Source organism: Lissotriton vulgaris, chromosome 11 (genome assembly GCF_964263255.1).
Source record: "Lissotriton vulgaris chromosome 11, aLisVul1.2, whole genome shotgun sequence".
NCBI classification, from domain to species: domain Eukaryota; kingdom Metazoa; phylum Chordata; class Amphibia; order Caudata; family Salamandridae; genus Lissotriton; species Lissotriton vulgaris.
Window position 1 is genome coordinate 122,431,020 of NC_141699.1, and position 19,864 is coordinate 122,450,883.

General features: G+C 52.5%; 1 protein-coding gene across 2 annotated transcripts in view; it reads left to right on the plus strand.

Annotated features, from left to right (window-relative positions):
• Positions 1–19,864, plus strand: part of GCN1 (GCN1 activator of EIF2AK4) — a 746,722-nt gene that overhangs the window by 480,412 nt on the left and 246,446 nt on the right. For both annotated transcript variants that reach the window (XM_086942874.1, XM_086942875.1), the window contains exons 43-44: positions 14,651–14,768; positions 19,334–19,549. In XM_086942874.1, the coding sequence (XP_086799000.1) occupies positions 14,651–14,768; positions 19,334–19,549 (334 nt within the window). The remainder of the gene's footprint in view (positions 1–14,650; positions 14,769–19,333; positions 19,550–19,864) is intronic.

Sequence of the window (19,864 nt, forward strand, 5' to 3'; positions counted from 1 at the left end):
CAGGTGGCACAACAAAGGCCCCCCTTATACCAATGCCTGTGGTGGGGGTGCCCTTTGAAAGAGTGGGGATTGACATTGTTGGTCCAATGGAACCCCAGACAGCATCAGGGCACAAGTTTATACTGGTGGTAGTGGATCATGCCACCAGGTATCCTGAAGCTATTCCACTTAGGACCACCACAGCTCCTGTGGTGGCAAGGGCCCTAGTTGGAGTGTTCTCCAGAGTGGGCTTCCCTAAGGAGGTTGTCTCTGACAGAGGTGCAAACTTCATGTCAAGCTATTTAACTGCTATGTGGAAGGAGTGTGGTGTCAATTACAAATTCACTACACCCTATCACCCACAATGCAATGGGCTTGTTGAAAGGTTCAACAGGACCCTAAAAGGGATGATTCATGGACTACCTGAAACACTCAGGCGTAGATGGGATGTCCTGATGCCCTGCCTTCTGTTTGCTTACAGAGAGGTCCCACAAAAGGGGGTTGGCTACAGCCCTTTTGAACTTTTGTATGGGCATCCTGTGAGAGGCCCCTTGTGTTTGGTGAAGGAAGGATGGGAGAGACCTCTCAAAAAGCCTGCAACCAACATAATGGACTATGTACTTGGTCTCCGCTCCAGGATGGCTGAGTATATGGAGAAGGCATCAGAAAACCTTAAGGCCAGTCAAGAACTTCAAAAAGCTTGGCATGACCAAAAGGCTGTCCTGACTGTTTATCAGCCTGGACAGAAGGTGTGGGTGCTGGAGCCAGTGGCCCCAGCAGCACTCAAAGACAAATGGTCTGGGCCCCACACAATCCTTGAGCAAAAGGGAGAGGTCACCTACCTGGTGGACCTTGGAACTCCCAGGAGTCCCCATAGGGTACTCCATGTCAACAGGCTCAAAGCATATGTCGACAGGAAGGACATGAGCTTGCTCATGGCCATAGATGAGGGACAGGAGGAAGAGAGTGACCCTCTCCCAGACCTGCTCACTCAGAATCCTGATGATGGGTCAGTAGATGGTGTTGTCTTTTGTGGCAGCCTCTCTGAACATCAGCAGAAAGACTGTAAACAGGTTCTTCAGTCTTTCAGACATATGTTCTCTCTGACACCCAGTCAGACCAATTGGTGTACCCATGAGGTTGACACTGGTGACAGCCTGCCAGTCAAGAGTAAAATCTACAGGCAGCCTGATCATGTTAGAGACTGCATAAAAACTGAAGTGCAGAAAATGTTGGAATTGGGAGTCATTGAACCCTCAGATAGCCCTTGGGCTAGTCCAGTAGTTCTAGTGCCAAAGCCTCACACCCAAGATGGTAAGAGAGAGATGAGGTTTTGCGTAGACTACAGGGGTCTCAATGCAGTCACTAAGACTGATGCCCATCCAATACCAAGGGCAGATGAACTTATAGATAGATTGGCTTCTGCCAACTACTTAAGTACATTTGACTTAACAGCTGGGTATTGGCAAATCAGGTTAGCTGAGGATGCCAAACCCAAAACAGCATTTTCAACCCCTGGTGGGCATTATCAATTTGTGGTAATGCCCTTTGGTCTGAAAAATGCACCTGCCACCTTCCAAAGGTTGGTGAATCAAGTCCTTACTGGGCTGGATGACTTCTGTGCAGCATATCTAGATGATATTGCTGTCTTTAGCTCCACCTGGGAGGATCACCTGGTCCACCTGAGGAAAGTGTTAGAGGCTCTGCAAGCAGCAGGCCTCACTATCAAGGCCACCAAGTGCCAGATAGGGCAGACACAGGTTGTATACCTGGGCCACCTTGTAGGTGGAGGCCAGGTTCAGCCACTGGAGAGCAAAATACAGTCAATCAGGGACTGGGCTCCTCCAACCACCCAGACTCAGGTTCGAGCTTTCTTGGGCCTGACTGGATACTACAGAAAATTTGTCAGGAACTATGGTTCCATTGTGACACCATTAAATGAACTGACAAGTAAGAAAATGCCAAAAAAGGTTCAGTGGACAGCAGGCTGTCAAAAAGCATTCGATGACCTAAAGCAGGCCATGTGCACAGCACCTATCCTTAAGAGTCCAGACTACTCCAAACCATTCATTGTCCAAACAGATGCTTCTGAGTTGGGTGTGGGAGCTGTTCTTTCTCAACTGAATTTTGATGGTCAGGATCAGCCCATTGCTTTTATAAGCAGAAGGCTGACCCCCAGAGAGAAGAATTGGTCAGCTATTGAGAGGGAGGCCTTTGCTGTGGTTTGGGCCCTGAAGAAGCTGAGGCCATACTTGTTTGGCACTCACTTCAAGATTCAGACCGACCATAAGCCCCTCTTGTGGCTAAATCAGATGAAGGGTGAAAACCCCAAACTGCTTAGGTGGTCCATTTCCCTACAGGGGATGGACTTTACAGTGGAACATAGACCTGGTACTGATCATGGCAATGCCGATGGGCTCTCCAGATATTTCCACTTAGAACAAGAAGACTCACCTGGTCAAGGTTAGCTTATTGTCCCAAAGTTTGGGGGGGGGTCATGTAGGAGAGTAGGGTCTGCAATCCTATGATCACCCAGATTTTTTGCTTTTGTTTCACTGGTTTACGACTTTCTCTGGCTGTGGGCCTGCCAATCAGACCCACAGCCTGGCTGTTCTCTTTCTAAATTACTTCATGTACCCTAGGTGCATCTACCAATTGGTACTGGGCCACCTTATCAGACCCTGTAACTCAGGGCATAGGTGTACCCAGGGCTACCAGGGGCTGCAGCATGTATTATGCCACCCCTGGCTGGCCTCCTAAATTTGACACAACTGGCTGCATGACAGCTGGGGCAAAGTCGTGTAATCACCCTTTGCTGTAGGTGTAGTATACCTATACCTAACCCTAAAATGGACACACAGATTCCTATCAGTCACTCCTATGGCAGGCCTTGACAATCCTGAAGGCAGAGTGCTTGGAATCGTGTGAGATGGTGCTCTGGCATGAGCTGAGCCTGTCTGCAGCTTGCGGAATCAAGTCCTAATAGCTGTTCCATGATATCGCATACCATATACTCTTAAGTGCATTATAATCCTCGCGGTTAAATGCTATCTTTGGTATTGCTTTATCAAAACATGTCGAGTAAGGTGTCATACGAATTGGAATACTAACCCCTCGCCAATCCTGGCGACGGGGTTAGCATTCCACCCTTCTAGAGGGACACGACATGTATGTAACTGTGAACCCCGGTTAAAGTTAACTGAAGCCTCAGCTCCACAAAATGGATGCTGCCACCACAGACACGAGTCTGACCCCCTGCAGCTGGGAGTCCTTCCAGCGAGGGGAGCCTGGACAAAGGGTTTCCTGTCAGGGGCGGTGCTAGCACCGTCCCAGACATGGTTTTGTGTATCCTGGGTAGGCAGGGCTTTACAGGAAGGTGACTGCTGAGTGGCACCCCGGTGCTCACTACGCATAGGCCGGTCTGAACCAGTTCCAGGGGCGCACCAGCCCCTGGCCTGGGGAAGTCCAGCATGGCTGAGGGGTGTAACCACCCCCCACCTAGTCCCACCCATAGGCAGGACCTAGTCACCGGGTCAGCCCCCTTTTTTAGTATAAAGATGGGAGCGGGCCCCCTGTTAAAATTAGATCATCTTTGGAATCAAGATACCACTTTCTTCGAAAGGACTTCACGATTTCTTCTTCAAGATTCTCCCTTGTGGCTAAGGAGTAGTCACCCTGCATCCGCAGGCACCATCCTAAAGAACACTGCGGTCTGCTGCAAGTCCTTCATCACGAATCCGACGACCCAGCTCGACGAGACCCGGCTTCCCTGGCACCTCTGACCTCTACTCACCTCTACAGCCCAGCTGAGAACCGTGAGTGCGACGAGACCTCAAGGGACCGACGATCGCCAAGACTGCACGACATCTTTACTGCAAGCCCACCGTGTCCTCCACTGGTGAGTGCTTTGGGGTCCGAGAAGCCCCGACCCTGCGCAGCTCCAGCACCCAAGATCAGCCCCCCTGCATCTCCACGATCTGCGTGGGGCCCTTCTGCTGTTTGCTGTGCACCGCGTTGTTTGGCTACTAGCCGGCTGGCTTGTGGCCCTCTGAACGACGCCCAACGACTTCACGACTGCTGGTCTGGTTGCTCCAGGCTGGCCCTTGCTTCCTTCTTCAAGAGAGGCACCCCGGACCCTCCTGGTCCACTCCAGACGCCATTTTAGGTCCACCGCGTGGGCTTGAATTTGCCAAGGCTTTGTTGCCCAATCCTGGGTCCAGCGACGCCGACAGCTTCTATCTTCGTGGGACAGCTCGATCCTCCATCCTGGTCGCCGACAACGCCTCCTGGTCCGTGAGATCTTCGAGTCAAGCGTCATCCACTCACCTAGTCGAGGTGGCTACCATCCGGTGCCCTCCTGGTGCCCACTGACTACTGGCTAGTAGTCTCGAACTTGGTCCCCTCTGCTTTCAGGTGTCATCTATCTTCAAGATCCAGGCTTGGATCCGACTGAACTTTCTTCACTGGTCACCGGCCAGCATCTTTTCTTCCGGCTCCTGGTCCGTCTACGAGGATTCCCGACGTCTTTTCAGACCTATGCAGCTGCAGCCCCTGGGCTAGGTAACTTCGGCATTTCGGTGCCCCAGCATAGCCTCACTATCCAAGGGTCAGGATCCACTTTCGTTTTCTCCCTACCAGGTCGGGTTCGCCCGAGAACACTAACTTTGCAATTTCTAGCTACCATAGACTTTGTCCCGCATCTCGCGTGAGAGTGCACACACTGCACCCGAGTCCCCTGGGTCTCCTAGAAGTAATCTAACGATTCTATAGTCAAGTCCTAGCGATTCCAAAGCCTATTAGTACTGTACTTACCTGCTAGTAATTTCGCATTCCACTTTCAGAGTATATGGTTTTCCGTGCCCCTCGGGCATTTGTATATACTGTGCTAACTTAAGTATTTTTGTAAGAGTTTTGGTTTGTGCTTAGTACCCTGTCCTCATAAAGAGTACAGGGCTGTTGTGATCTTTAAATAAATAACTGTTTATTTTCATAACACTTGTGTGGTGTCCTTTCACTGGGTATTCAAGGGGTATATGTGTGGTAAACAGCTGGCTTAACACGCCCTCTCGAGTCTTTAGCCTTAGACTGCTCGTATCCATGCTACTAGGATAGCTGGTCTATAAGGTTGACTTACAACCAATCATCAATAAGGGTTGCTGGACTGATACATAGTGTTCACTAGAATAGTGAGCACTGCATATCAGGCCACCTTCTCACAATGTCCAAAACACCCTTATGGACATGCCGTTTGATGGCTGTCGCCTTTTTGGCGACAAAGGCAAACAGTGCGCTTGAGCGCTTTAAGGACTCCAGGGCTTCGGCCAAGTCCTTGGGCCTGTCGGCCCGCGCCAGCAAACTGCTGCCTTTCGCTCCTTTCGTGGCCAAGGAAGGGGTGCCCCACACGTCCTACCAGCCACTGGCTGCAGACTAACATCCAGCGCGGTGGCGGACGTGTAACCACTGTGGCGGTGCCCGGGGACAACGGCGAGGCCAGTCCACATCCACCCCGCAGCATCCGCCTCAAAGCCCTCCTAGTCCGAGCTTTCAGGCCCATGTGACGCCAGTGGGGGGCAGGGTTCGCCATCACCTCCTCCACTGGCGCACCATCACATCGGACAGGTGGGTGCTGCAAATCGTCCGAAGGGGCTACTCCCTCCCCTTCGAGGCGCCCCCTCCAGCCATGCCACCGCGTGTCGGGGGATCACTTGAATGTTCTGCGAAAGGAAGTTACGGCCCTCTTGGCCAAGGGGGCCATCGAGCGCGTTCCTGAGCCAGAAGTAGGGTGTGGGTGTTACTCCCACTACTGTATGGTTCCACAGAAGGGCAAAGGGGGCCTTCGCCCAATCTTGCACCTGCGGAACGTCACCGGCTTTCTCCGGAAGGAGAGGTTCAAGATGCTGACACTGGCTCAGGTCTTAGCTGCCCTGGACCCGGGAGACTGGATGGTAGCGTTGGACCGTCTGTCAGGCACCGGCGCTACCTTCAGTTCACGGTAGGCCACGAGCACTTTCAGTTTACTGTGCTCCCCTTCGGCCTTAACAGCGCCCCACGGGTGTTCACGAAAGTGATGGCGGTGCTCGCAGCTCATCTGCGCAGCTTAGGGGTTTCAGTCTTCCCCTACCTCGACGACTGGTTGTTGAAGGCGGGCTCGCCCCAGACAGTCGTCAGCCACCTCCAGACTACGGCCGACCTCCTGCACCTGCTGGGGTTCTCCATCAATGTGCCAAAGTCACACCTGTGTCCCTCTCAGAAGCTTCTCTTCATCGGAGCGGTTCTAGACTCGGCACAGTTTCGGGTTTATCCTCCCGAACAGCGGGTTCGGGATATTCAGGCTCTGATTCCGATCTTTCAGCCGTTATCCCGAGTCTCGGTCAGGTTGACGCTGCGGCTTCTGGGGCTGATTGCCTCCTGCATCCTTCTGGTGCATCACGCCAGGTGCCGGATGCGGGCTCTGCAGTGGGACCTGAAGTTTCAGTGGGCTCAGCATCAGGGCAACTTGTCCGAACCATGTCTTGATCTCGGAGGGCACTGCAAGACAGTTGCAGTGGTGGCTCACGGACCGCGATTGGGTCAGCGGCAGATCCCTCTTCCCAACCCCAACCGGAGCACGTAGTTGTGACGGACGCATCCCTCCAGGGCTGGGGGGACCACATGGGAGAGGCGGAGATCAGAGGCCTCTGGTCTCCTGTGGAGTCCCGGCTCCACATAAACCTTCTGGAGCTGCGGGCGATCCGGCTTGCACTGAAGGCATTTCTCCCCTCTGTCCGGGGGAGTGTAGTGCAGGTGTTCACGGACAACACCACCGCAATGTGTTACTGCAACAAACCGGGCGGGGTGGGGTCGTGGACCCTATGCCAGGAGGCTGTGCGCCTCTGGCAGTGGCTGGAACATCAGGGCATGACCCTAGTGGTTCAACACCTGGCAGGTTCCCTGAACGCCTGGGCGGACGAACTCAGCCGTCGATGCATGATGGATCACGAGTGGCGTCTGAACTGGGACGTGGCGCAAGGCCTCTTTCAGCAGTGGGGAGAGCCTTGGTTAGATCTATTCACCACAGAAGAGAACGCTCAATGTCATCAGTTCTGCACGTTGGAATTTCCAAGGCTGCACTCTCTCGGTGACGCTTTTCATCACGAGTGGAGTTGCGGTCTGTTGTACGCCTTTCCGCCTATACCACTTCTGTCCAGAGTGGTAAAGAACATCAGGCGTGACCGGGCCCAAGTCATTCTTGTTACTCCGGACTGGGCAAGAAGATTTGGTATCCCGAGCTACTCAGCATGTCTGTCGATCCCCCGATTAGTCTGCCCCTTCATGAGGACCTTCTGTTGCAGCAGCAGGGGACGGTCCTCCACCTGAACCTGTACAGTCTCCACTTACATGCTTGGAGATTGAGCGGCGGCAATTGAGGCCATTTGACTTGCCTCCTGAAGTCTGTAATGTGATTCTGGCAGCCAGGCGTCCCTCCACAAAATCGGTATAAGCCTGCAGGTGGAATTAATTTATGGCATGGTGCACAGCAAAGGCTGTGGATCCTCTTTCTGCCCCTCTTTCAGAGGTTCTCCTCTTTCTTTTATCTCTTGCCCAGCAGGGCTCTGCTCTGGGCACTCTAAAGGGCTACCTCTCTGCCATTTCCGCCTTCTTAAGGCTCCCTGATTAGCCCTCTTTGTTCAAGTCCCCAGTTGTAATTGGGTTTTTGAAAGGCATCACTCATATGTTCCCTCCTGGGACTTGAACCTGGTTCTGACCTATCTGATGAGCGCTCCCGTCGAGCCACTTCATAACTGTCCTCTTCGTCTCCTTACTCTTAGACTGCATTCCTGGTTGCCATCACCTCTGCCAGGAAAGTGAGTGAGCTCCAGGCTCTTTATTCTCAACCTCCTTTCCTTTCTGTCCATCTGTTGTGTTGCGGATGCGACCCTCTTTTCTGCCCAAGGTAGTCACAGCCTTCCACATCAGGCAGTCCATCACCTTGCCCACCTTCTTTCCGCCTTCGCATCCCTCGAAAGAGGAAGAGAGGCTCCACCGTCTGGACCCAAAACGTTTGCTCTCATTCTATCTGGATCGCACACGCCAGTTCCGGGTAGATGACCAACTCTTTGTTGGTTACATGGGCGCTAAGAAGGGACGGGCGGTGCACAAACGAAGCATTTCTCGATGGGTCGTCGTGTGCATCAAGGCTTGTTACTCTCTGGTTCGAAACGAGCCTCCTGTGGGGCTTTGTGCCCATTCCTCACAGTCACGTTGGCTACTACTGCCCTGGGCCGGGGAGTCCCTTTGCAGGACATCTGTCAGGCAGCTACGTGGGCCTTGCTGCACACGTTCGCAAGACACTACTGCCTGGACAGCCAAGTCCGGAGAGATGGCTTTTTCAGCCGTTCCATTCTCCAGGACTTTCTGGTGTGATCATTGGGTCGCAGACCCACCACCGGGGTTGGTATTGCTGGGGTATCTATTCTAAGGTAAGGAATCTAATACTAACCTGTTTCTTTCAGATGCACAAGTTACTTACCTACGGTAACGATATATCTGTAAGAAACAGTAGTTAGTATTGGATTCCTTACCGCCCCACCCATCCTTCCCGTTCTGCGAACCGATATCTAGGGTTAAGGTCATCCCCTTTCCAGGCCCTAGTTTCATGGCACCAGTGTTAGTTTTATCATGGCTCTGCGTTTCTGGCGCGGAAAAGCTGTGTATAAGAACGGACGTCAACACGCGAGGGCGGCGTCTAAATACTCCGGCGATGTCATCCCGACGACGGTCGCGGAGCCGCAGGCGACGCCTACCCTCGCACAAGGGTACTGCTACGCAAAAGTTTCCGGATCCAGTCTGACGCCTGAGGTTATTCTAAGTTAAGAAATCTAATGCTAACTACTGTTTCTTACAGATATATCCTTACAGAAGGTAAGTAACTTGTGCATATGTTGCAGAGTTTCGTCCAGGTGTAATCTGAAGTCCTAAGGACTGGGGTCAACAACTTACACTAAGGTTGGACATACTCTGGGGACCCACCTATGGGATGGTCTGGGGAGAGGGGTCGTTACTCCCCTTTCCCTTTATCCAGTTTTGCGCCAGAGCAGGGGCTGAGCGCCCCTGCAACTTGTTTGAACTGGGGTATGCACAGGGACACCAAGTTTGCCCCCAGCACTGTCTGAAAAGCATTCTCTGAATGCACTCACCCAGCCCCAATACACTAAAGCCTGTCTGGGAGGTGGTTGCACCTCCCTGTGACAGGTAACCTATTGTCCAGGCCTCCCCTGCCGAAGTTTCGTCCAGCAGTAGGAGGTCAGACCCGTGTCTGTGGCATCCAGTTTGTGATGCCAGGGCTCTTTTAAACTATTACCGGTCAGACCAGTGTGTACATGTCTCTCCATCTAGAAGGGTGGAATTCTACCCCCGCCGCCAGGACTGGCGAGGGGGGGGGGGGAGGGGTTGGGAGGGGGTAGTATTCCAAAGTGTTTGACACCAAACACAACATGTTTTCATGCAGCCATTCCGATGTTAGCATTTACTGCAAGGTTATAATGCACTTAAGAGTATATGGTCTGGCTGCAACACAGAACAGCCTCAGAGAAGAGGCTCCGAAAGCTGCAGAGGGGCCCAGCTCATGCATTGGCACCCTCTCACACAAAACCAAGCACTCTGCCTTCAGTATTGATAAGGCCTGCCATAGGAGTAACTTATATGTTTATATGTGCCAGTGATTAAAGGTAGATATAGGTAGCCTATAGCTTAGTAAGAGGTGCATGCACCACCTTACCCAGGCTGCAGTAGCAGACCTGTGGTGCCATTTTGAAAGGCTTCCCAGGGATGGCATAATACATGCTTCAGTCCCTGGTAGGCCTCTGGGGTTACCATGCTCTTAGTACCTAAGGTACTATATACTAGGGACTCACAAGGGTAACCCTGTAACCAATCTGGAGTGTACCTAAAATACCTGCAATCATTTTAGAGAGGAAACCGCTAGGCTGGGGTCCTGAATAGGTGGGCCCCAGCCAGACTAAAGTTGAAAAACAGTGAAACACCAGACAAAGTGGGGGTAACCATAGTAAGCAGATCCTACTCTCCTACAGAGGATGTTCACCACCTTACCCCCCCCCCTCAAAGAAGCTACCTCCTTTGAAATGTGAATCTGTCTCCCCTTTCAAGAGATTCAAGCTAACCTCATTTATCTAGAGTCCAGCCCTTTGGCACCTGGACAGGTGAGCAAATTAGCTAGTAAGCTAGGCATGCCTGCCCCCAGGCTAGTGCCTTTAAGGTGGTCTAACCTGAAGTGGGCACAACTTTTCAGAGTTGGCCATCTTGGTGATGGCAAACCTAGGAACTCAGGGACAGGGTTATGCCACTTTCCACATGTAGTGTGTGTATATAGCGGCCGTTGTGACCACAGGCATAGTTAGCCTATTGGCTACTAACCTACACTCCCCTAATTCCCCTAAATTTAGTATTAAGGGGAGCCCCTGGCACCAGAAAATCATATCCTACGTCCTGAAAGAAGCCTGACGTGAAGAGGCGCAAAGACCAAGAACAGAAGATCGAGCAACTGACTTCGCACCAACCCTGCCATCCTGCCTGCTGACTTCCAACAATTGCACCAAAAGACGACTTGTCCTGCAGCTGCTGTGTTTCCAAAGCCTGAGAGACCTGCCAGCACTTCACCTAGGAACCATGCACTCTTGTGGAGTAGCAGAGCTGTTCCCTTACATCTTGCAGGTACCAAAGACTGATCTGTGAGGCTCCAGGACCGCAAGAACTAGATTCCAGAAAGCACTACTACACCTGAGCTGCCAAGCACTAGCTGAAGTGGGCCAACTGTGTCAATGTGGTCTTAAGACCCTCCAGACTTGAAGCCCACCTTGGCTTTTCCCACTGTGGGCTTCTCAATGCCTCCTGCAGCGTCTGTTTGCAGGCCCTCTCTTTCTGCAACTGCTCCCAGTGACAAAGACCCAATGCCTAAAGGCAACTCTGCACCCGTTACCCCTGGCCCGTGGAGAAGAGATCAAACGGTGTCCCCACGTCCCTGAGCATCATGAGGCCTGAGCCCCCCTGTTGGTTCAGCCCGACTGGCCTCCCAATGAAAACCTGCAGCCTCATTTTACGAAGACCGATTCCCATTGACTTTTATTGGGCACCTAACGCGGTATTGAACCCCTGCACCCGGCTGCCTTAGTGCCGCTGGTGGTGGCTTGCTGGTGCTGCCTTGGACCTTGCCCTACCCTCACCTCAAGTCCTTGAGATTCGTCTTGTAAGTTGCTGTACTTACCTGAATGCTGTACTTGTTCTATCTCCCATATGTTAACATTGCAGTTTCTGAAATATGCACTGCGTCAACTTCTTAAACATGAAAGGATTTCTCTTGCAAAACATATTTACCTGATCATATTGATTCTGGTGTCTAAATATATATAAAGACACATGTTATTTTTACAAATTGGTGTGGATCTCCTGATTAAGTCGGGTGCATCATTTATTGACTATTATGTGTATTTGCAGCTGTCTGACACACCTCTCTGATAAGCCTAAGGCTGCTCGACAACACTACCGCCTAGAAGAGCACCTTCTGATTGGTAGAGCAAGCCCCTGTCCACTCATAAGGGAATACCTGGACTCTTCGCACAGTATACTTCACTTTGGTATACTATATAAAGAGCCAGCTTCCTACACCCCACAGTGTATTTAGAACCTCTTTAGTGTTCCGCCTCGAACATCGCTTTGACTCAGTCAGTGAACTGCTTCAACCTAAACAAATGCAAAAACCACAGTTGATGGACAGAATGTCTGAACTGGGGTGGTGTGGAGTGCAAAAAAACTATGGATTTAGGCCCAGATCTCTGTACTGGGGTGAATGTATGACATTGTTCTGCATTCTGTCCATCAACTGTGGTTTTTGCATTTGTCAACCTAAACAAAGGCCTCTGTAGTCCGCAGCCGGCCACTGTTCCTGGACCATCTTCACCGTGGAAGCCAGCCTCCACCCCAGAAAAGCTGCAAGACCCTGAGCTTGATCCTTGATGCTGAGACACCTTTTATAAGCCCCAAGAGTCAACACTGTCTGCCTCAGAATCGAGGCAAACTCTGAAGTGGACCTCAAGACCAGCCCCAATGCTGAGTGAAACCCCACCAACAGGAAAAAAAAGGAGACCAGCCTAATATAAGAGATAGGAGGATCTATATTGGCCCACTCTGGTCACATTCCTGAAAGTGCAACTGGCCAGCCTCAGATCAAAAAATACATCGACTCACATTTGAGTTAAGGGTGTGACCCTTTTCCCAAAAAGACAGAACCTAGGTTGCCCACAAAACCACCCACACTTACCTACAGTCTGCCACCCCCAGGACAATTATTAGGGCCTCCCTGCATATCAGCCAGACCATTTTGAGGGCCCAATACCCATGGATGACTGAGGCAGCCTTTGGCATGACTAGAACATTGACTCTTCTTTGGGGCCCTGTCCCATCAAGCATTCCCCTCATGTCAATACTGCAGCATATCACACAGTGAACCAGCATGTGGTAGGCCATCTCAGGATCCAACTTGACGTGGTAGAGGAAAAGACTTCCTTCTCACTGAGGCGCTGGCAAAGAGCGAATATTATGTTCAGTTTCTGCATATGTTAAAGAACATGCTCCAATGTCCTCAAGGAAACTTGAAAGACCCGGTAAAAACCTCGAGTTGCGACACTTAATGTTGAGAAAAAAATATAAAGCAGTGCCATAAGACCCCATCTACAACAGCCATCAATTGTAAAGGCAGATAGTCTCCAAGCAATGGCTACTCTGCCTCTGAGCAGTGTCCTTCCATGCATCCCTCCAACCACTCAACAGCTGTTGAGTAACACCTAAGCTTATACGATTTGTATATGGAGGAAATTACCTTTAACAAGTGGGTATTCTCCATCGTTGCCCAAGTCTATCACCTGGAGTTCTGTACTGCAACACCAAATTTTCCACCATCCTGGAACATAGTCAGCCAAGATCACCAAAGGAAGCTGCAGCAAGAAGTGCAGACATTGCTTCAAAGGAGAGCCATCAAACCTGTTCCACCATATCAGCGCCAGATTCAGACTGACCCTGACACAGGTACCGCCACAAGAAGTCTTAGAATTTAGGTACCTGGAGCTTCCAGAAATGTCGATGCAAATTCTTAAGACAGTCTGAAAGCTATTTACAATTGCGTGCTACATTGCAGAAAGAAGTGTTCACTATTGTAAAAATCTCTGGAAGCCACCTTACATACCTCGGTACAAGATATCATCTATTTCTTCTTACACTGACAAGAGGCAGGGCTTGCCTACTCTTCAGGAGGGTACACTAAACCGCTGTAGCAGCTTCCCTACAAAACCGAGAACACCAACCAGTCTTAAAAATAGCTGCTACCAACGCCTTAAGAGGGTAATCTCTCCTCAGACACCATCAGTCCCTTCATGGGCCCTGAACATTGTCCTTGCATTGATCACAGAAGCCAGCATTTGAGCTGAGACTCTTAACCACTGCAGTTTCTTACATGCACATTGTAAGTCCTTATTCCACTCATGTATCTACATAGTTAGTGAAACAGCAATCCCTCACAGTAGAGGGAACATAGATAGGGTCGTCCTTGGAACAAACCTTATTCTGCTTAAGGTCCCCTCTGTTTCTATGTCAATCAAATTATTGATGTATCAAGCTTTTTTCCCTGACCACAGTTGATTGTGGAAAGGGCTTTACATACTTGAAATGTTAAAAAAGCCTGTATGTGCCAAATTGACCATACCAAATCCATTAGGAAGACCAAGTATATATTTATAGTTTTTGGCTTGCCCCACCTCAAAGAAGCCAGTTACCTAAGTGGCCTCTTCAGATAAATTGTCAAATGTATTCAAGTTTGCTACGTAAATGCCAAATGCACACTGGGCTCCGTGTGTAGGGCATATTCTGATTGAAAAAAAAGGAAAGAGCCACCATGGCTTTCCTAGGCTACAATCCTCTTGCTGGTATCTGTAAAGCTGCGACATTATGTATGATCCACACTTTCACCAGAAATTACTGTGTGGACATTCATGCCTGAAAACTCTTCATTAAACCTTTTTCCAAACATCATCTTCTCTTATCCACAAGCTGTTACTTTAGGGAGAAGCGTACTGCTATTACATTCTATGAAGAGCATGAGATCTCAAGCAGCCCATGCTGCAAATTGAAATCATTTCTTATATGTAACAATTAGTTAGCTGTTTATAATGCTCTAGAATCACATGGTCTCTCACCCGCTTCCCCAGAGGAGACTCCACAGTATGATATTAAGTGGTTACTCATCTTTGAAATACATATTAATACAAAAGTACACAAAGGCGTAACTGCTTTGCATCGCTACTTATTGTTATTCTTGTCTGTATTCGAAAAATGCAGTCTACCGTGGTATCTGTTGTGATGCATTGTAAGTTTCAGGGCAGGTATTGTGAGTCTACTAGAACCCAAACCTCTACTTTGAAGAAAAACTGGCAGCATCCACCCCAACCCTAGATGGCAGGAGCATGCATAGCAGGTGGATCTACAGCACTGCACGCTGCAAACAGATGGTTACGGTTAAATAATCTTTTGCTTTCTGAACCCTTAGATCTATGTTATTGTTCATTCTAGTAAATGATGGTTTGTAACTTGGTGTGATTTCTATTTTCTTGTATTTTTGTGTACTTAGGTTCAGCTCTGTCCAGCTTCTTGGTGATCTCCTGTTCCACATTTCTGGAGTCTCTGGAAAGATGACAACGGAAACTGCCTCAGAGGATGACAACTTTGGAACAGCCCAGTCTACTAAGGTGAGGAATGTTGGATCATTTGGTCATAGTATGTGGATTATAATAGTGTAATTTTTTGAACTTACATGCAAGTAAAGGTGAAGGATTCCACATAGGGTTATTAAAGGCATTTTGTGAGCTAAGCATGCATCATGAGACACAATGATCCGCACAAAGAATAAACCCACCATCCAAGTTCCCTTATCAAATAAAAGGTAAGTTAGTTTACTAGCTCTGTAACTGTGCTCCCTGCCAATCTGTTGCTGTGCCCTCTTATCCCTTTTTTCATTGTTCTCCCATGTTTGCTCTTCATGGTCTCCCATGCTTATCCCTCTTTGTGTCACCTTGCCGATCCTTCACCGTGTCCCTCCGTCTGTTTGACATTGTGTCTCCTGTCTTTGTGACATTGTTTCTCCTGTCTTTTTAACGCTGCATATTCTTTCTGCTTGACACTATGGCCCCTGTCTGTCCTTCACTATGGCCCGGTCTTTCCTACACTATGGCCCATGTCTGTCCGCCATGGTTGCCCCTGTCTGTCCATCACGGTGGCCCGGTCCTTCCTTCATAGTGGCCCCTGTCTATCCTTCAAGGTGGCCCCTGTCCATCCTTCAAGGTGGCCCCTGTCCATCCTTCAAGGTGGCCCCTGTCCATCCTAGACGGGGGCCTCTGTCCGTCCTTCACAGGGGCCCCTGTCCGTCCTTCACGGGGGCCCCTGTTCGTCCTTCACGGGGGCCCCTGTTCGTCCTTCACGGGGGCCCCTGTTCGTCCTTCACGGGGGCCCCTGTTCGTCCTTCACGGGGTCCCCTGTCCGTCCTTCACGGGGGCCCCTGTCCGTCCTTCACGGGGGCCCCTTGTCCATCCTTCACGGGGGCCCCTGTCCGTCCTTCACGGGGGCCCCTGTCCGTCCTTCACGGGGGCCCCTGTCCGTCCTTCACTGTGGCCCCTGTCCGTCCTTCACTGTGGCCCCTGTCCGTCCTTCACTGTGGCCCCTGTCTGTCCTACACTGTGGCCCCTGTCTGTCCTACACTGTGGCCCCTGTCCGTCCTTCACTGTGGCCCCTGTCCGTCCTTCACTGTGGCCCCTGTCCGTCCTTCACTGTGGCCCCTGTCCATCCTTCACCGTGACCCCTGTCCGTCCTTCACGGTGACCCCTGTCCGTCCTTCACGGTGACCCCTGTCCGTCCTTCACGGTGAACCCTGTCCGTCCTTCACCGTGACCCCTGTCCGTCCTTCACCGTGACCCCTGTCCGTCCTTCACCGTGACCCCTGTCCGTCCTTCACCGTGACCCCTGTCCGTCCTTCACGGTGACCTCTGTCTGTCCTTCACGGTGACCCCTGTCTGTCCTTCACGGTGACCTCTGTCTGTCCTTCACGGTGGCCCCGTCTGTCCTTCACGGTGGCCCCTGTCTGTCCTTCACGGTGGCCCCTGTCTGTCCTTCACGGTGGCCCCTGTCTGTCCTTCACGGTGGCCCCTGTCTGTCCTTCACGGTGACCCCTGTCTGTCCTTCACGGTGTCCTCTGTCTGTCCTTCACGGTGTCCTCTGTCTGTCCTTCACGGTGGCCCCGACTGTCCTTCACGGTGGCCCCGTCTGTCCTTCACGGTGGCCCCTGTCTGTCCTTCACGGTGGCCCCTGTCTGTCCTTCACGGTGGCCCCTGTCTGTCCTTCACGGTGGCCCCTGTCTGTCCTTCACGGTGGCCCCTGTCTGTCCTTCACGGTGGCCCCTGTCTGTCCTTCACGGTGGCCCCTGTCTGTCCTTCACGGTGGCCCCTGTCTGTCCTTCACGGTGGCCCCGGTCTGTCCTTCACGGTGACCCCGGTCTGTCCTTCACGGTGGCCCCGTCTGTCCTTCACGGTGGCCCCGTCTATCCTTCACGGTGGCCCCTGTCTGTCCTTCACGGTGGCCCCTGTCTGTCCTTCACGGTGGCCCCTGTCTGTCCTTCACGGTGGCCCCTGTCTGTCCTTCACGGTGGCCCCTGTCTGTCCTTCACGGTGGCCCCTGTCTGTCCTTCACGGTGGCCCCTGTCTGTCCTTCACGGTGGCCCCTGTCTGTCCTTCACTATGGCCCGGTCTTTCCTACACTATGGCCCATGTCTGTCCGCCATGGTTGCCCCTGTCTGTCCATCACGGTGGCCCGGTCCTTCCTTCATAGTGGCCCCTGTCTATCCTTCAAGGTGGCCCCTGTCCATCCTTCAAGGTGGCCCCTGTCCATCCTTCAAGGTGGCCCCTGTCCATCCTAGACGGGGGCCTCTGTCCGTCCTTCACAGGGGCCCCTGTCCGTCCTTCACGGGGTCCCCTGTTCTTCCTTCATGGGGGCCCCTGTCCGTCCTTCACGGGGGCCCCTGTCCGTCCTTCACGGGGGCCCCTGTCCGTCCTTCACGGGGGCCTCTGTCCGTCCTTCACGGGGGCCCCTGTCCATCCTTCACGGGGGCCCCTGTCCGTCCTTCACTGTGGCCTCTGTCCGTCCTTCACTGTGGCCCCTGTCCGTCCTTCACTGTGGCCCCTGTCCGTCCTTCACTGTGGCCCCTGTCCGTCCTTCACTGTGGCCCCTGTCCGTCCTTCACTGTGGCCCCTGTCCGTCCTTCACTGTGGCCCCTGTCCGTCCTTCACTGTGGCCCCTGTCCGTCCTACACGGTGGCCCCTGTCCGTCCTTCACGGTGACCCCTGTCCGTCCTTCACGGTGAACCCTGTCCGTCCTTCACCGTGACCCCTGTCCGTCCTTCACCGTGACCCCTGTCCGTCCTTCACCGTGACCCCTGTCTGTCCTTCACGGTGTCCTCTGTCTGTCCTTCACGGTGACCTCTGTCTGTCCTTCACGGTGACCCCGGTCTGTCCTTCACGGTGACCTCTGTCTGTCCTTCACGGTGACCTCTGTCTGTCCTTCACGGTGGCCCCGTCTGTCCTTCACGGTGGCCCCTGTCTGTCCTTCACGGTGGCCCCTGTCTGTCCTTCACGGTGGCCCTTGTCTGTTCTTCACGGTGGCCCCTGTCTGTTCTTCACGGTGGCCCCTGTCTGTCCTTCACGGTGGCCCCTGTCTGTCCTTCACGGTGGCCCCTGTCTGTCCTTCACGGTGGCCCCTGTCTGTCCTTCACGGTGGCCCCTGTCTGTCCTTCACGGTGGCCCCTGTCTGTCCTTCACGGTGGCCCCTGTCTGTCCTTCACGGTGACCTCTGTCTGTCCTTCACGGTGACCTCTGTCTGTCCTTCTCGGTGACCCCGGTCTGTCCTTCACGGTGACCCCGGTCTGTCCTTCACGGTGGCCCCGTCTGTCCTTCACGGTGGCCCCGTCTGTCCTTCACGGTGGCCCCGTCTGTCCTTCACGGTGGCCCCGTCTGTCCTTCACGGTGGCCCCTGTCTGTCCTTCACGGTGGCCCCTGTCTGTCCTTCACGGTGGCCCCTGTCTGTCCTTCACGGTGGCCCCTGTCTGTCCTTCACGGTGGCCCCTGTCTGTCCTTCACGGTGGCCCCTGTCTGTCCTTCACGGTGGCCCCTGTCTGTCCTTCACGGTGGCCCCTGTCTGTCCTTCACGGTGGCCCCTGTCTGTCCTTCACGGTGACTTCGGTCTGTCCTTCTCGGTGACCCCGGTCTGTCCTTCACGGTGACCCCGGTCTGTCCTTCACGGTGGCCCCGGTCTGTCCTTCACGGTGGCCCCGTCTGTCCTTCACGGTGGCCCCTGTCTGTCCTTCACGGTGGCCCCTGTCTGTCCTTCACGATGGCCCCTGTCTGTCCTTCACGGTGGCCCCTGTCTGTCCTTCACGGTGGCCCCTGTCTGTCCTTCACGGTGGGCCCCTGTCTGTCCTTCACGGTGGCCCCTGTCTGTCCTTCACGGTGGCCCCTGTCTGTCCTTCACGGTGACCCCTGTCTGTCCTTCACGGTGACCCCTGTCTGTCCTTCACGGTGACCCCTGTCTGTCCTTCACGGTGACCCCTGTCTGTCCTTCACGGTGACCCCTGTCTGTCCTTCACGGTGACCCCTGTCTGTCCTTCACGGTGACCCCTGTCTGTCCTTCACGGTGACCCCTGTCTGTCCTTCACGGTGACCCCTGTCTGTCCTTCACGGTGACCCCTGTCTGTCCTTCACGGTGACCCCTGTCTGTCCTTCACGGTGACCCCTGTCCGTCCTTCACGGTGACCCCTGTCTGTCCTCCACGGTGACCTCTGTCTGTCCTCCACGGTGACCTCTGTCTGTCCTTCACGTTGACCCCTGTCTGTCCTTCACAGTGGCCCCTTCTGTCCTTCACGGTGGCCCCTGTCACTGTGGCCCCTGTCCGTCCTACACTGTGGCCCCTGCTTTTGCTTCACAAGGCCTACTCCCCCTTCGCTGGGCCCCCTGTCAATCTTAAACTCGTCTGTTGCATTGATGATCCCATGGCCTTTCCCCCTCTCTGACTGTTCTTCAGCCAGTCCCAGTCTTTGACAGTTCTTGAGTCAATCTTTTCACTCTGCCTTTGCTTTTCTGCCAACCCCATCCTTCATTGTCGCTGTGCACACACTGTACTTAGTCCTCTTCTTGGTATTTTTCATCATTAAGCCTCATGCCAGTAGTTTCAAAGGACAGGTTTGTGAAATAGAGATTTTACTCCTTTCTTTCAGGCCATTGTTGGTGCTCTGGGAGCCGAGCGCAGGAACCGAGTACTTGCTGGATTGTACATGGGGCGATCAGACACCCAGCTGGTCGTACGGCAAGCCTCTCTTCACGTCTGGAAGATTGTGGTGTCAAACACACCTCGTACGCTGCGGGAAATTCTTCCAACTCTCTTTGGCCTTTTGCTGGGGTTCCTGGCTAGCACTTGTGCAGACAAGAGAACGGTGAGTTCACCCTGATGCTACTCCTGTTAAGACCCCTATTGAATCCTTTGGAATGATACATTGGATGAGAACATTCAGAGCTCTCGAAGGACACTCTTTTGTGACATATTTTAGCAACATAATTGGGGAAGCGAACCAATCTTAGCCTTATCTTTAAAATGATTACACTGTCTCAAAGAATAATATTTTAAGAAAGTGATTCCAAAGTCATAGCATAAAGATATCTGGCCTCCATTTGTTATTGTTGTTATGTACCTGATGATCAGAGGTACAAACTGCGAAGACGGTAAGGCAGGAATATGATTTGAAAAGATA